The 16,848-nt window shown below is 51.6% G+C and overlaps 1 protein-coding gene across 2 annotated transcripts; it reads right to left on the bottom strand.

The window, feature by feature from the left end:
- Positions 1-799: 799 nt before the first annotated feature.
- Positions 800-16,748, bottom strand: HYOU1 (hypoxia up-regulated 1). Of its 2 annotated transcripts, XM_068418247.1 has the most exons (24): positions 16,651-16,748; positions 16,329-16,422; positions 15,016-15,094; positions 14,603-14,757; positions 14,429-14,505; positions 11,854-12,035; positions 11,150-11,265; positions 10,195-10,378; positions 9,618-9,752; positions 8,660-8,742; positions 8,428-8,560; positions 7,910-8,097; positions 7,494-7,632; positions 7,321-7,381; positions 6,488-6,570; positions 5,715-5,903; positions 5,363-5,562; positions 5,121-5,208; positions 4,383-4,505; positions 3,896-4,029; positions 3,311-3,395; positions 2,602-2,854; positions 1,946-2,029; positions 800-1,408 (listed from the first exon to the last, which is right to left on the bottom strand). In XM_068418247.1, exons 1-24 carry the CDS (start codon positions 16,712-16,714, stop codon positions 1,350-1,352), a joined length of 2,988 nt encoding a protein of 995 aa, XP_068274348.1. In that variant the 5' UTR covers positions 16,715-16,748; the 3' UTR covers positions 800-1,349. The 2 variants fall into 2 exon arrangements, with proteins under 2 accessions (XP_068274348.1, XP_068274349.1); XM_068418248.1 differs by lacking the exon at positions 1,946-2,029.
- Between the last annotated feature and the right edge of the window lie 100 nt (positions 16,749-16,848).

The raw sequence follows: 16,848 nt of genomic DNA, 5'->3' as shown, positions 1-16,848 counted from the left end.
CTGCTGCCATTGGGCAAGCCCCGGGCCGCCCCGCTGCTGCCATTGGGCAACACCCGTTCCTCTCCGCCGCTGCCATTGGGTAACGCCGGCCTGCCCCGCCCCGCGGCCTGCCCGCCCGGAAGTCCCGCCCCGCAGGGGAGCTTCGCCGCTGCCATTGGGCAACCCCCACCGCCGCTGCCATTGGGCAAGCCACGGTCCGCCCCGCCGCTGCCATTGGGCAACCCGAACTGGCCCCGCCCCACGCAGACGTTCCGGCCCGCTCCGCCGCTGCCATTGGTCAATCCCGGCCGGCCCCGCCCCGCCCGCCGCGTTCCGCTCCCGGCACGGACCGCGCAGCCGCCGCGGCGCCTCGTCCCCCGCCCAAGGAGCCGCTGGCGGAGCCGTTCAGGAAGTGGAATTTTTATTTCTGGTTGAAGAGCCCAACATGGAGAGAGCAGATGCGCACTGAGGGGTGTCCGCGTGAGCCCACGGAGACCCCGCTCGGGAGCGGCGTCCGCCGTCCGAGGAGGCCGCGGCCGAGGGCCCAGGGGCTCACACCGACGCCGGCCCGAGCACACAGGATGAGGACGGAGGACAGTTACCGCCGGCTTTGCCCGTTCTGTGTTTGCCCAACGCCGCCGCTGGGGCCCGGTACCGGCTGCGGTTCTGAGCACAGCCCGCGCAAACCCGCCGCTCCCTTCGCTCCCCCCGCGTGCAGTGTTGCCATTTCTGAACTATAAACAGAATCCTCTTGTCAAGCCGCAGTTCCCGGTTCGCAGACTCTGGTGCAGAGCACGGACAGAGATGGTCTGAACAACAGTTTATGGAAAACACACACTTTGTTGTCTCGAGGCGTGTAACGTCCGCCTCCCCGGTTCCGCTCCACCGCCCCACAAACCCAAAGGAGACTACACCTCCCCGCCGCTGAAACCACAGAGTTTAAGATCGAGCCCCGTAGGCAAAGACACCATCTCAGCTACATGTGCTTCTGCACTAACCCCATTTATCCTCACCAGAGGAGGTGTGGCACAGAGTTTACGTTCCAATTCACTTCCCAAAGCTTAAGATGTTTCTTTACCGCTTTCTCTCCACAAAAAAAGTCACTTTGGTGACTTCTGTCCTGAAATTGAGACAATGCTCGGTGGGCACACTGCCACCTTTAAACACGTAAGAAAAACAAAAAAACAATTCACTAAGTTAGTAGAGGCAAAATCCCCAGAAGGAAAAAAAACAAAATTTACATCTCTATCCCATTTTGTTGTCAGACTCTGTTGTGTTCTGTTTATGTCATGACTAACCAGGTCCATTATAAAAACAAGAAAGTAACCATGAAATAAATAGATGTTGACACTAGTGGGATTTCAGGGATGTTATAACTCATCGTTTTTCCTGCTTTCTCCGCCATCTTCTGTCTTCTCTTTTTTGGACCCTGTGTAGTGAAGAAAACTCAGTTACACACTGTACAGTTTTTACAGCATACAAAGCAGCACTGGAAGTCCCCAATGTTGATTAAGTATTGCACCAAACTCCCAGTCTGTGGTACAGAAATTACAGGAATGCTTTGAGGACTGATACTCGGCTCCAAAGAGGTTACTGCCCTCCACCTGTTGAGCGCTGCTGTGCTCACAACAGGACTGGCAGAATAAACACACACCCGCACATCAGCTCTTGAACAAAGCCAGGCTTACAGCTACGGGACTGGCTACAAGCTGCAGCGACCGAGGCACAAAGCAGCTGCTGAGGCAGGAGGTGGCGGTACATTATAACTTCACACTCAACACTGAGAATCTAGGAACAGCGAGGAACCCAAATTTGAGTCTTCCTCTTTGCACAATTAACAATTGCTTCGCAATCAGAGGTTCTACCATCTTACTACCTCCTACAGATAAAAAGATGGAAAAAAGCACACAGACAGCTTGCACTTGTAGCTACTGAGTTCCAGACCGTTACTCAAACATTTACCCACCAGAGTCTGATTCAGGCTCATCATCTACTGCTACTTTCTCAACTGTAGGAGGTTCCTTGGCTGGACCCATATCCTCAGGTTTGTCTATGTTTAAAGCAGAAAGAAATAGCACAAACATTAAGCGAGAACACACAGGAGCTTAGGTGTAGGAAGATGGTGTCTAGCAGCGAGGTTTACAAACAAGCCAGCTGTGGTGCCTCAGCAGCACTGTAGTAATTTGCTCTCACAGTGGATCTCTAACACTCAGAGAAGCATCACAGAACTGCTCCTTTTTTCTCACTGCCTCTGTCTGCCAGCTCATTCTGTTCCTTGATATAGGACACGACCTTGAATACTTGCTCTGGTCAGCCAGAACAGAATTGATGGCTTATCTTTCTTACAAGGCAGCCAGCCAACCAGATACTGACTACCCACCCTAGGAAGTTTATATAAACACTTTCTGTTCCTTCACAGAAAAAAACAACAAATAAACAGTGGGGGAAAAGGACACCTAGGTTTTCCCAGCTGTCTGAAAACTAAGAGGAGGATCATTTGATCCTACACTTAATGTCTTCACTTATTTACCTCCCTTTCATTCAAGGCAGAGACACATAAGCATGTTACACATTACAGTTATGTACTAGGAGTTACATACATGCTCCCCACCCGCTCCTTACCCTCTTGTTTCCCCTCCGTGGGAGGGATAGTGCTCTCGGGCTCAGAGGCTGCCGTAGCATTCTTGCCTGAATCAGGTTTTGTGGTGTTCTTCTCCTTTTTGGGTTTGGGTTTGGCAAACTTGGCCTTATTCAGAAGATACTGCACTTCCCTGTCCAGGGCTGCTATCTTGAGCTCTATATCTTTGGACAGCAGGACAGGTTTCTCAGTAGGAGACAGCTTGTTCTGTTCAGCCAGTGTCTCGTTTTTCCAGATCTGTGGGATGGGAAGGAAGAGGTGCTTTTCAGATGCTTTTTGGTTCCAGGAACCACTGTACCTCAGGGTATCTCAAAGTCACCACTCCTGGGCCTTCTAGCTTACTCAGGATAACGCTGCTCCCTGCTGCACTTCCCCCAGGTTCTTAAGTTACCCAGCCATAGGACAAAATGAAGAAACAAAACCCTCCAAACCCAGTGTCTGCTTTTAAAAACTGCTGCCAGGTTGCTGGGGCTACACCGCCACTGTCCACGCACAACACGAGAACCATTATCCCCCCCAAAGCAGCCTGTGGTCAGGCTGCACATTAGGAAACAGTGAAACGCAGAAGAGGTTTGCTGGTGGTGTGGAAACAAGACACGCGCGCTCTATTCCGTGAGTGAAAGTACGTGACCAGGAAACACAACCCAAACTGTGACCCCCACCCTCCCCCAGAACCATTCCATCCTTTGTTACCGTTGTTTCATTGATGGCTTTTTCCAGTGTACTCAGTTCCACTTCGGTGAATATCTGGTCAGACTCTGGAATCATTCGGGCTCCCCTTAGAGATGAGAAGAAAGCTTGTTTCTGTTAAACTGAACAGACCCTCCCTTGGCCACCCCGTGTTTACAGCTCCAGCAACCACCATCATAACTAGCCACTGCACACAGCAACCAATTAGTACATTTTACACTCGTGTCTCTTGTATCTGCAGGAGACAGAGTCCTAAGTCAATCTCTGGACGCTAAGAGTGCAATACAGAGCCAGCAAAGGCAGCTATCACAAGATCAGAAAAACAGAGAAGATAGGAAAAGCTGAGGCCATAGGACCAAGAGGGAAAAACCTGCTTGCAAACGGTGTGTACAGCGCTGGACACCTCCTGTGCCCCCAGTGTAAACGGAGCTTGCCTGCCTCTGTTAATGAGCTCTGCAGAACAGAGCACTAGTAAGCAGGGTTTTGGTCGTCGTTTCTCAAGACACACTAGTGACTTTCAGACCACATTCCATCTGGTCATGTTCTGTGTGAGCTGCACGACTCCCCTTCCCAACAGCTTGCTCTTACTTGAGAAAGATGGTCGAGTGGTTGAGCAGACCTTCCAGGGCAGCCAGGCGTTCCGGCCACTTTCTCCTTTCCTCGACACGGAAGAAGAGGTTCCTACAAAGCTTCTTCAGCTCTGAGAGCTTGTCTTTCAGCTCCTGCAGACGGGGAAGAGGGGAGAGAAGACCATTAGTTTGTCCACTAACACTGTAAACCTCAGAGTTAAAATTGCAGGTTTTGTCGTTCTATTAAATATACTATTTCAATACAGTAAAAAGAGCCACGGGAGTGAGCTTTATGTGGAATCAACAGGTCACTGCTGAAGCTGTTGAGGATGCACCCATGGCTGGAAGAACTTCCAATTTTGTTCTGTGCAGAGCGCACGGAGGAAGCGGGAAACTTGCAAGAACCAGATTACAAAGGATCAAGAGGGATCAATACTCTGCCAGCCTGTGTAGTCATTCCCATGTCAGTGATGGCAGACTGGTGTCCCGACTACACGCAGCAGTACCTTAGTTGCAGCTGCATAGCCCTCCTCCTCCATCCAACTGGAAGCCTCGCTAAGCTTTCTGGAAATTTCTTCTCTCTGCTCCTCTGTTGAGACAAGCTGGTACTCCTCTTGGTAAAGCTTGTCCTGAAAAGAACAAAGCAAGCAGTCCTGTCGAGTACCACCGAGCGTGGAAGCATGAAACAACCAGGTCACCCTCTTGCAGCTGGGCTGGACTGTGAACTCCTGGGGTGCTGCCTGCACTGGCCAGGAGATTCTCCTTCAACCCTCCCACATCTGAGCTCGTGCTCCTGGCATCACCAGGAGCATGACGGTGACACACCAGGTACATCCACACCCAGACACACCAGGTATGTGATGGTAAAGCTGCAAGAACCATAATTTCACATGCACTTCACGTTAGTTGCCTCTTCCACACAGCAGTTCTTGAGATGCTGCAGCTTCTTTAGAGCCTGAGTGCAACTGTTCCAAAACACACAGGCAAGTGCATGTAAGGGACACTGGACATCCAAGCTTAACGTGTTAGACACACTGAAGGGAAGTGTTCATTTTGTATCGAGGAAACCGCCCAAGTCCACATGGGCTCGGGAAGCCTAACGGTAGCAGAAAAAGCGACTGAAAGACACAAGCTGGGCTCTTCAAATCAGCCTCCCCAGCTCAGATAACTCCCCTGCATTCAAGCTGCACAAGACATCGCTACGGGCTTTCCAGAATTCTCATTTCTTTACATCCCTCTCTTACCTGTGTCTCAAAGATGAACGACTCCAAGCTGTTGGCCGATTTTTCTCTTTCTTGCTTCTCTAGATCTCTGACCGTCAAGTCTTGGAGTCTTAACACGTGAAGAGAACAGAAATCAAGGGTAGCCAGTGCCTTTAGATGAGCACCGCGTTATACACAGCAGCGCTGCTTGAGCTATCGCCGCTCCAAAGCGACTCGCTGCCTTCACCTACAGCTTTAACCCCGCAGAGCCATTTCAAACGTACTTTGTCATCGAGCTCTTCAGTTCGTCCTCCAGCAGGTCAGGCACGTCGTTTACATCCAGCTCCATGGTGATCTCATGGACAACCTTCTGCTTCTTGGGCGCTTTGACCTTCTTCTCTTCCTCTGGTTTGGTAACAGTGCTGTCACCAGAACTTTTGGATGGCTCCTCCTCTTTTGCACTTTCTCTCTTTTCTTGGGGATCCTGTAACAGACAAAATACATTCTCAGGCAAGATTTTGCAACTTTTTTCCAAGGCAGGACACTAGCACTGGAAGAATGTAGGAATCTTATTTGTTCCAAACATACCCCTTGGGCACCGAAATGACAGTCCTGCTCCTTCAATCCAGCGCTCACCTGAGACTCTGATTTCTCGCCTTCTTCCTTCTTCTGTGACTCTGCTTTTGGAGGGGCAGTTTCTGCCTGATCTGGAGACTGCTGGTTCTCTTCTCCCTGCTCTTCACCAGCATCTTCTGCACTGCTTTTCTGGTCTTGTTTCTCCCCCTGCTCTTCTTTACCTGTTTCTGCGAGGTTCTCCTCTTCTTCCTGGTCACCACAGGCAAGCAAAGGGGAAACCAAAACAGCATTTTTAAAGTAGAAATTCCATGCAAATGTTTCTCAGAACAGAATTCTCTGCAAAACACGTACACATGAAAAACAGCGCTCACACTGACTGCAGCCATAAGTGAGGGACTGCGCTGAGCTAGAATACGAATTAAGAGTTACTTCAGTGCAGGACATGACTCCGTGACAAGGAGCTTTCATCTCACTAGAAGGAAACATAATCACTGCTGCCAGCTTAAGGGCAGTTGTGCCTCTATGGCCCAGGAGGAAGGAAGGAGCCTGCTAGACACCCGCGCAGACAGCACACAGGCAGAAGCCTATCCATAGAGCACCAGGGCAACTTAGAAATGAGTGACTTCCCCAGAAACACTTGCCAGCAAAGATCACAAGTTTCTTTAAACGCACGCCACGTAAACCTCCAGAGGAATACAGCACTTTCTGAAAATGTTTAAAATCCTGCCATGCTGCCAAACACCTTTAATTCTGCTCACGTGAATCGCTGCCTCTTTAGCAGCCATAGCAAGGTCCAGGGGCTCCCTCCCGCTAGCAATGGCCCTGGGGCTCACCTGAACTGAGTCTGTCAGGTTCTCTCCAGTTTCTGGTGCAGGGCCACCACCCCCAAACAGGCTTGAGATGGTGTTTCCCAGTTCTGTCAACAGAGAGACAGGAGATAAAAAAATCCAGATTATTGTGTATCCAAAGGAGGAAGAAAGTCATCTTCAGCTCTCAGTTCTTCCCCTCACAACCGTCATGATCACCACAGAGCTCCCTTGGCGGTGTAGGTTAGCTACATACACTCCAGAAACTCTTCCTTCCCTGACCTCACTTTATATTTTCGTGTGCACAGACAAGCGGGGCCTCCACCTCTGCTAGAATATCACCTGAAATGTGGAGCTTCAAATAAAAAGCTTCAAGCTTCAACCTGTGGGTGCATTAGCTGCCCCTGCATCTCCCCTTCACCTCCAAACATACAGATTTCCAACTCCTCTCTGCAGTCTGTGCTCTAGAACCTGAGCAATAAAAAGCACAGATCAAGGCATCACAACCCAGATAATGAGACTGGAGAATACTGCGGGGCTGTGGATGCAGGAGTTCCCTTCAGGACAGACCTCTCAAAATGAGCAGCTGTGGCTGAACAAGGAGAAAACAACTCCTGTTTTTCAAGAGGCAACGCGTGCCATCGTCACCTTAGGAGCCTATGACATCTCGGAGCTCCTGGCAGCACCCAGCAGCCACTTGCAAAGGGCTTTTAGGAATTTTGGAGCTGTGTACACAATCAGAGACTAAGACTAACCGCTTCACTTCCACGCCCCAAAAGCAAAGAAACACAGTTGGAGTTGTCTCAGCCACTACAGGTAAAACACAACGGTCAGTATGAATATCAAAATCCAGCACTTACTTGTCAGTGTTGACTCCTCCTCCAGCTTGTCTTCCACCAAGGTCTCAAACACAGATTCCACCTTGGAGAGGGGAGCACAGAATTAGTTCTAAGCAGGGACCATCACTACCAGAGAGAGGGACAGAACGGGAAAACACACAGGCTGACAAAGGTCACAGCAGGGTGGTGCCTACCCGGTCAAGACTTAGTACTCCACTCTCATCCATGTTGAAGTGAGCTTTGATGCCTTTGGACTCGTAATCCGAGTGCTTCTTGAAACTGTCCCCAACTCCCTTTAGCCTCACGGTAGTGAGATTGAGAGAACCGAAAATCCTGATGACACAGAGACAAAAACACAGAGAAAAGTTAGGATAACCACGCTGCAGAACAGCTAAACGCTCCTCACGGTGACGTCTGCAGTGAGGGACAACTGCCCAGAGCAAGGCAGCGGCACGGTTCGCTGTGCTAAAGCGCAGTCAGCTTGGGGAGCAGATCTGCAAACACATGCTGGCGGCCAGTTGGGCTCACAGGCCTGCCCGGCAGCAAAGGTTTCCAGCCAGGCACACTGCAGTGCCGTGGGGCGGGCTGCCCAGCCCCTGCCTCGACTCACCGCATGTCACCCTGGCTCAGGAAGGACAGATCTCCGTAGTTGACGTAGAACTCAAAGTCGTCCGTGTAGCGGTTGAAAGTGATAACTTTGCGCTGCGGGTAGGGCGCCATGCGCTGGAACAAAACCCTCTTGTTGTGCTTTAAACTCTTGGATTTATCGTCCTCCTCAACCTCACGAGTAAACTCCACCTGCACCACAAACAGAAAACGTGACTCAGCAACTGCAAACTTCCTGTACGGCACCTTACGTCGGAGGTTTCCGCAGCGTTGGGCTGCTCTCCCTCGTGCAAAAGTCGGGGGACAGGCAAGTATTTCTCAACAGATGTTTCTATGTGCCTGGCTTCTCGGATACAGCGCTCCTACAGTAGGGCTGACTTTCTTCTGCTTGCTTTATTCGATGGGCAGAACGATCTCGTAGCTTCCTTACTCAAAGGCATCCAACAGGTCACCTGGGATGTTTCTCCCAGCACAGCCCCATTTACCCATACCTCACCCAAGAGAAAGCAAGCCAAGGGTTACCTGGATAGGAAACACAGCGGCATCCCGGACAACGAAAGGCTTCACCTTAAAGGCTTTGCTCAGAGCAGCGGCCTGGTAGACTGCACCCATAGCAGCAGCCTCGTCGGCATTGATATTCTTGCCCAGTTCTTCTCTACGAAGTGAAAAGCAACAGACATCAGCTTTGCAGCCGCTGCCACGAACAGCAGCTTGTCAGTAGGAGATGGACTAGAAGGGGGCCTCGCATACTCACTTGCCAACAGCTTTCAGCAAAGCCTCCTGCACTTTGGGGACCCGTGTGGCACCGCCAACTAGAATCACCTGGTCAATTCCATCCTAGGGATTGGAAACAGTCACCTTGTCTTGAGAAAGCAATTTCAGAAAGCTAAGCTCAGGGCTTCCTTACGCTCCTTCCCCGGTCACCACGCACTGATGTGCTGCTCAGAGAACACCCACGCTACGTGCTGCTGTCCCAGTGCAGGTCAGTGCCTGACAGATCTTGGACAGGCAGACGTGAGCCGTGCCAGTGTGAGGAACCTGGAGTCAGGCCTGTCAAACAGCGACAACATGACCTCTGCTTCAAGTCACCTGAAACATGGGACTTGGTTCAAAATCAGACAGAGCACAGTTTAATGCCAGAGGAGCCACTGACTCGGACAGCAAGCTGGACCAGAACAGATGGAAACCTGGACTTTAAGAGGCAACTCAGTGTCTTGCACTGAATACCAGAGCCAAAAGACGCTCAAGAGCGTGCTGGCGCCCTGCAAAGGGAGCATTTGACAGCGCAGTAAGTCCCTCCAAAGGACTGCATCGCGTTTGGTCCAACTGCAGTCCCTAACAGGGCTTCTAAAGGACCGCTCAAAGCAGAGGCCTGAAGAGCAATATTTCTGCTCCAGGCACTTGGAGTTAAAACTTCGGGAGTGAGACCAGAACCAGCGTCCGAGAGACAAAAAGGAAATATCAGTGTTTCAAACCTCCAGCCCAGGAGTAAAGCTTTTTTAACAGAAAGAAACCCCTCCTCCAAGTCCTTTGTTTCTGGTGGGTAGCACAAGGAGCCATGACAGACTCCGGCTTGACCCTGCAGCAGCAACACCCCTCTGTTACAACAGCAGGCATCTGTACCTCTGAGCAGTGCTGGTAACAATCACCAATGCCTCGATCACGACACAACAGCAGCTCCCTACATAGAAACTTCAGCCTCTTAAACCTACCAGGTTCATCTCTGCGCTGCTCAGAGCCTGCTGCACGGGTCCTGGGACGCGCTGGAACAAGTCAGAGCACAAATCCTCAAATTCTTGCCTTGATACCTTGGCCTTGAAGTCAATGTCATCCAGTAGCCCCTCAATCTGTCCACAAAAAGCAGTCAGAATGAAATCAGTGGCAGAGCATTCTCCAAGCAAAATCACTGCCTGACTTGCCCAGTTCACAAGAAGTTCCAGCTTTCCTAAGGCACCTAGGCCTTGACCGTGCTCACCTGGACCCTGCCCCTGCTGAGGTGACGAGAGGATGGAATGTGGACATAACAGACAGCATCTCTCAGCAGATGTTTATTTAACGAACTTGACACGACTAACTCTCCTCTCATCCACTCCCTTAATCACCACTGCTACCAAGTGGGCACGAGCTGAGAAGCACCACCAGTGCCACCACCGCCCCTGGCACGCCAGGAGCGACGCTCTTCAGCATGGCTGAAGATGCTGCTGAGGGACAGCGTTCCTATGCACCTGTCCTTAGCCCACCCCACCCTCAGTCCTAAAACAGCAGAAGCCCGGAGACAGAAGGTCTGACCTGCGCCACGTGGTCAGCGTTGGCGCTCAGGACGGTTTTCAGGCGGTTGGCCTCCTTCAGGAGCTTGGCCATGGCTCGGGGGTTCTTCCGGACATCTTTTGAAGGGTGCTGATTGTTAAAGAGCTTCGCCAAATAGTCCCGCAGACGAAGCTCCATCTCTAAACCTCCGAGAGTACGGTCGAACCTGAGCAAAAGAACAAAAGGAGATGTAACAACTTAAACCCAGCTGAAATACAAGCAAACTTTGTGTATTATTTCACAAATACGCAGAGTGGCCACTGGTCAGAAGTAGCTGTAGTACTATCAACCAGCTGCGACAACTGTGAAAGAACAACGGCTGTTCCAAAACCAGCATGTTGTAACGAAACACAGAAAAGAAAGGTTCGCCACTACAGCAGCCTTTGAGCCAGAAACCTCACGATGTTCAGCGTAAAGGCCTTATGGCCAAGCACGTCAAACAGCTGAGAAGCCAAACGATAACTGTCTCGGGTCCCAGCTATTTCTGGGGAACAGCAGGACAAATGTTTTGGAGTTGAAATCGCTGGGCTGGTGATTCACAGCACCCCCCTCCTTCTCTGTCCAACGCGCTGCGTTTTCACTCCTCTCTAGAAGGATTTTTTTGTTTTTCAAACTGACACACTCTACTTCCGTAAGGTTATAGGAAATGGAGCTATGCTAAAATGCCTTGAGGCAATAAAAAAAGCAAGCCTGAAGCAAGTGAAGGACACTGGTTGCCTCCTGGGCTCCTGGACGTTCTCAGTTACCTTCCACACAAGCGGAAGCGACACCCAAATTATTACCAACTGGAGCCTTCTCGCTCCAAATGCTCCCCACTGCCATCCAAATCACTGTGCTGAAGCCTCACCGTGAAATTCCACATTTAGAAGAGACTGGGAAACAAACAGTTCCTTTCCTGAGACCTGTGGGGTTCGTGCAACTCGTGTTGAATTCTTACCCGATGCCCTGGATCTGCAGCTGAGGTTGGGTTCCCGAGTCCTTAGTTTTCACTGTCTGATACGTAACAATAGTACAAATGGTGCTTCCTGATCCCATGTCGTAGAACATGATGTTCTGAAAAGAGAAGCTGGGACAGTGAAGCAGAAACACCTGGACATCCCCCATGAACCAGGACAGAAACCGCTGCTGTCTGAGCTGGACACAGGCCAAGACTGCCTGCTCCCCAGCCTGGCTTTATGTGCTTTGATCAAACACAGGAGATGTTCAGGGTCACGCTTGACACAAGCGGACATGACAACTCTTTTCATCCATTTTATAGATCAGAAAGCAAAGCTTTGCTCTTTAAAAGTTTCTTCAACCTCCCGGAAATCAAGTATTTCAGAGCTGGTCTTGCAAGACCTGAGAAAATTGCTAACCTTATTCCCCCTTGGTTGATAGGCAAGGAACAAACACAGGTTTACAAAACAGGAACTCCCAGCCACCTGTCCTCACCCCAGAAGCTTTCAGGCTTCACCACGTATTCACACAGGGTTTCATCTCTTCCTCTGGTTGATGAACACTTGAAAACAGAGGAGACTGCCTGACTAGCAGAGTCCCCTTCCTCACAGTTAACTCCTTTTGATTTTATCTGCAGCCCTTTCTCCCCACGAGCAGGCTCCCACCACTTGCTCGGGACTCTCCGCATCTCCCAGCTGCGCCTACCTGCGCGGTGGCATTGATGTCTTTCCTCCTAAAAACCCCGTAGTTCAGCGCCACAGCGGTGTTGTCGTTGATCAGCTGCAGCACCTTCAGGTCGGCCATCTGCGCGGCGTGCAGAACCGCTCTCCTCTCCGCCTGGTTGAAGTAGGCGGGGACGGTGATCACCGCGTCCTTGATGGGCTGCTCTGGAAGAGTGGCAGGGAAGGTGTTTTTCCGTCAGTGCAGGCGCGTGCAAAGGCGTTATAACGGGGGGGTTATAACCTCCCCACCCTATGCACAGTACAGTGAGCTGGTAGGATCAGGCACCCCCTAACCACACCTGAAACTCCTGTTTGCCCAGGAAATGGACTAAAACAGTGAGTTGGGGCGATTGGGCGCTCCCCAACCGTACCCAAACTCCTCCTGCCTGGACCACTGCCCGATCCGGAAGGTGCCAAGACTGCCTGACAAGAGTAATGGCCACCACAAAAAAGTACTGACCAAAGCCAATCATCTCACGATCTCATAAACACTGATCCTAAGTGAGGCCCTCTGAGCTCTCGGGGATCGCAGCAGGCTGCGACCCTGCCTCTCCCCTTGAGCTGGGACGCCTCTCAGGGCAGGTTTCACGATGTCCAGGATAGACTCACGACGTGATTCTGACTGTCCACCGACAGATGCCATCGAAGGGAAAGAGTAATTCACTACAATTAGATTTTTGTGACATGAAAGATTAATTCACTATATTTCGATTTCATGAGATTTTCAAAGATTAGTTAATTACAAAAATTTTTGATCTGCAGAAAAAGAAACATCCTAATTATAGGTTAATCTTTATATCTCTCTGTGTGCTGTGTATATGCAATTTCATTTAAGAAACTTTGTTGAATGTTTAACTAAGTCATTGTATTAATATTAGTAGATTGTTGACTATTGATTGATTAACTGTTGCTAGAAAATCATGCAGTCTAATCTTGTAATTTACCATACTAGCGTTAAATCTTAAATTGCTGCTACCCCTAAGTTATGCAAAACACACAATGCCATGTTGAATCAATACCACTGAAATCCCTGTATCCAATTCCTTTAGACATAAACCATTGACCAAGTCTGGGACTCGGACTGGATCCAGCCACACCTGGACTCCTCTCCGAGAAGGACTTCAGAAAGCAGGGAGGTCCTTTCTGAACCTTGAGACTCAACAGGAGGGTCTCCCTGGCCCTTTCTCCTTTTACCCCTGTCCATTCCCGATACCTGTGTAAATCACCCTAGCCCAATTCTACCTCAAGCTCCCTTTTGTAGTAAGTAATAGAGTGAACCTTACCATTTGAACTTTGTTAAGTCACACTTCTATAAATTCATATTAAAATCACTTTTACTAATACCTTTGACAGTGATTCTTTAAGCAGCCTAAACCTTGATCACTCTCCACAACACCTGCACCCAGAGCTAAACAATAACCAGCTGCTCTATCACCCAGTGACCCCTCCCCAGCCGAGAAAGGGAACTGGGAAAAGGAGGGAGACTCGTGGGTTGAAATGGAAACAGAGCTAATAAAACAAGAAAACCAATATCAATACTAATGCTGATATAAAATACACAGAGTTATACTCAGCCCATACAGCGGTCACCAGCCGTGCACTCCCAGCAGTGAATGCCAGGTGCCAAACACTGCGAGCACCACGGCTCCAGAGAAAGCACAACGGTCACATCGAACGGGAGAGCGGCCTTGGGGGCTGAGTGACCAGTGAGACCCTCCAGGGATGGCGACCATTGAGAAGAAGGGCCATCCCCAGCAAACCTCCCAATTTATAGTGAATGTGATAGACCTGTGGGCCAGGCTGGGTCAGCTGCCCTGGATTTAGCCCCTCATAGCTGCAGCACCTGGCTGACTCAAAACTGCTGATGGCCTTGACCACCATGGAAACCTGCATACCATGGCCAGCCACAAACAAAAACAAAGTGTAACAGAACATTGATTCTACAATTCTATCCCAGCAAAACCAGGACAGATACTCTCAAACACTCTGGGATGCCTCAGATGTCAACAAACACTCTCTTCATGGAGCCTTACATTGTCACTGGATTACGTTCACTCTCCAGACTAAATGTTGTTGGACTGGCTTTGGTATTACTAACCAAACAACACACAGCTTCCCAGTAATTATGCAAGTGAAACACATCAATGAAATTCACCCAACGCTCATTACTGTGGTATTTCACTATCAACACAGCATGGGAAATGTGTGACAGTCTTATCTGTTAGCCAGTATCACAACAGAGGGCAATTTTCACTGTTTAATTGTGAGAAAACACTTCACTCCTTCTCCAGAGATCACCAGTAAGTTTCCTTCACAGCACAGCTGGGCAGGACCTGGGGTGCCTGCCCCCAAGAACAGCATTGAGACCCCAAACTCACATCATATTAGAAACAAGCAACAGCTCGATAGCTGCTAGGTCTTGCTTACAGCCTACAGCTGCAGACACCCAACATCCTGGTGATAAAACTTTACGGGTTTTCAGACACCTTCAGTCTCTACCCAAATCCCATAACACACAAACACATAGATACTGTGAGAAACAGCAAAATCCTCCTAACCTGCAAATTCCTCAGCCAGACCACGTGAATAGTTCAGGACCATCCCCAGCATCTCCTCGGGAGAATACTGCACCGTTCTACGAGAAACAGACAGGAAAGACAATTACAGCAGAGCCAGCTGTAGAAGGGCAGCAAAGTCCCCCCCCAGCAAGGAGCCCAGAAGTAGCCACTTACTGGGACAGCTTGAAGAGCACGGTCTGCCTCCTCTCATCCTTCACCAGCTCGTGCTCTGGGAAGCGGGACTGGTACAGCGCCACGTGGGGGTTATCGAAACGCTTACCCAGCAGATCCTGAAAGTATCTGAATGCCGCCTTGGGGGTCCTGATGGACTGTGGAAAGGAAAAGCACATCACCCAGCTGCATTTCTTTGGCTTTGCTGCTGCTAAAGAAACCTCCTCCTAATTACGTGGTGAGCAGCTCTTGTTATGGGAGTTAGGAGGCCCAGAGCAGTAGGCAAAGAGCCAGTACAGAAAGCCAGTAACGCACCAAGCAAATAAGAAAAGTACGGGACGAGAAATAAAACTTCCCAGCTCAGACAAAGGACCCAGCAGGAGAAACATATATTCACAAGTAATAAGAGCTCTTACCATTCCTAGGGCACTGTCACCGAAGAGACGCTCATTCTCCTTCAAAGAAACAGCCACAGGCGTTTTCCTTCGTGACTCCCTGTGCAGAAAGAGAGGAATAAACCGGTCAAAACAGGTAAACGTTCAGTGCAGAGTCCCCAGTGAGGAAGGGCGTTGTTTCCATCTCAGAGAGACCAAGGGAAGGTGCTCGGATACCACCTACGGAGAGGAAAGCCAGCCTCCGTTCGCCTGAAGGCTGCAATAGCAGCACCTCCCCCTCAGAGCTCTCGTACCTCCTGATGCTCCTCAGAACACGGGCAAATGAGGTGCTTTACCGAAACACAGACAGGCGCCTTTCCAGTTCACAGTCAGAGCTGCGGTGGGCAGATTGCTCTGTTTCCCATAACTCAAGAGGACTCAACGAGAGGTGACCCATCCCTGCTCCCATTCGTGCATTAGCACACCGAGGTGAGCATCTCCCTACACTTACTACAAAAGGGCTTAAAGTTTTCCACTAAGCTCAGTGCATGCCGCCCACTTCCAAATCCCTCATAGCACGATTCTCTACATAAGGCTACAGCAAAAGGACTTGCCACGAAGAAGAAAGCAGCTTTCTAGAACACGCTGCTTCGTACTTTGATGACCCTTTGTTTATTTCTGCTCTCCTCTACCAGAGCAGAGCGAGGCCGTTCCCCCGGTCTATTGAGGGCTCCCAAGTTACAGGGAGCTGGGTGAAAAATCCCTTTATTACCTCTCAGCCCAGACTCCCAGACAGCAAAGATGTTCTGACCACACGCCCTCTCCCCCACGCACGTTCTTCACTCAGTGCCTTGGGGAAGGGCTGCAGCAGCAGCAGCCAAGGGCAAGCAGAGCTTTATTGGCTCCACAAAGGAGTCCGGGGTCTGAACAGCCGCAGCAAAACAAACCCACCTCCGGGTTCCCTTATGGGGAACAGAAAACCCAGCCGCTGAAGGGGACAGGCAAGGACACGACGCTGCGCCCTGTCACGTCTGAACCGCAGCGCATCCTCGGCCACGCCGGCTTTCGGTCGCTTGCTCCGGAGGCGGCCAAAGCGCAGCCAAGCCCCGCTGAGGTCAGGGCAGGAACGGAGCCGCTGCCCTGAGCCGCTCGCCTGCGGCAGGACCCGCCAGGGAGCCCCGGGCTAGAGAGGGAGCGCGTTCCCCCCGGAAAGAGGAACAACGCACAGAGCCCTCGTTGCCCTCAGTCACCGCCTGCCCGCGCACTCGCCACGAGGCCTCCAGCCCCGGTACCGCAGACAGGAGCCCCCCCCTCACACCCCGCTACCGGGACGGGCCCGCGGAACGGCCGCTCACTTGTTCAGGACGATCTCCATCGGCACCCCGGGCTTCACGATGGCGACCTTCATCGACTCACTGCCCACGTCCACCGACATCACCGCCACCGACCCTGCAGCGCCGGGAAACAAACCCCCCCGGTCAGAGCCGCGCGCCGGCGGCCCAGCCGCCCCCCGCTACTGAGCGGCCCGGGACGGGGAACAGGCCGCGAAGAGCGGGCAGCGCCGCCCGCTCACCGCCCCGCGCCCTCCCGGCAGCCGCCGGCCCGCCCGCCCTCGCACCGCCCGCACCCGGCCGCGACGGGAGCGGGCCCGGGAGCCCCGCGCCACCCTGAGCGTACCTGCGGCGGGCAGGCGGCAGGCGAGGAGCAGCCAGGCCAGCGCCCAGCAGCGCACCCGCGCCATCCCCACCGCCGCCCCGGCCCGTCCTGGCGGCACCTGCGGCGGCCCCGGCGTCTCGCGCAACCCTCGGCCCGGACGCGGCGCGAGCTCATTGGCGCGGCCGCCAGCGCCGGGGCCACGCTCACCAATCGCGGCGG

Source organism: Nyctibius grandis, chromosome 25 (genome assembly GCF_013368605.1).
Source record: "Nyctibius grandis isolate bNycGra1 chromosome 25, bNycGra1.pri, whole genome shotgun sequence".
In the NCBI taxonomy this organism is placed as follows: Eukaryota; Metazoa; Chordata; class Aves; order Nyctibiiformes; family Nyctibiidae; genus Nyctibius; species Nyctibius grandis.
This window is presented reverse-complemented; position numbering and strand designations above follow the sequence as displayed.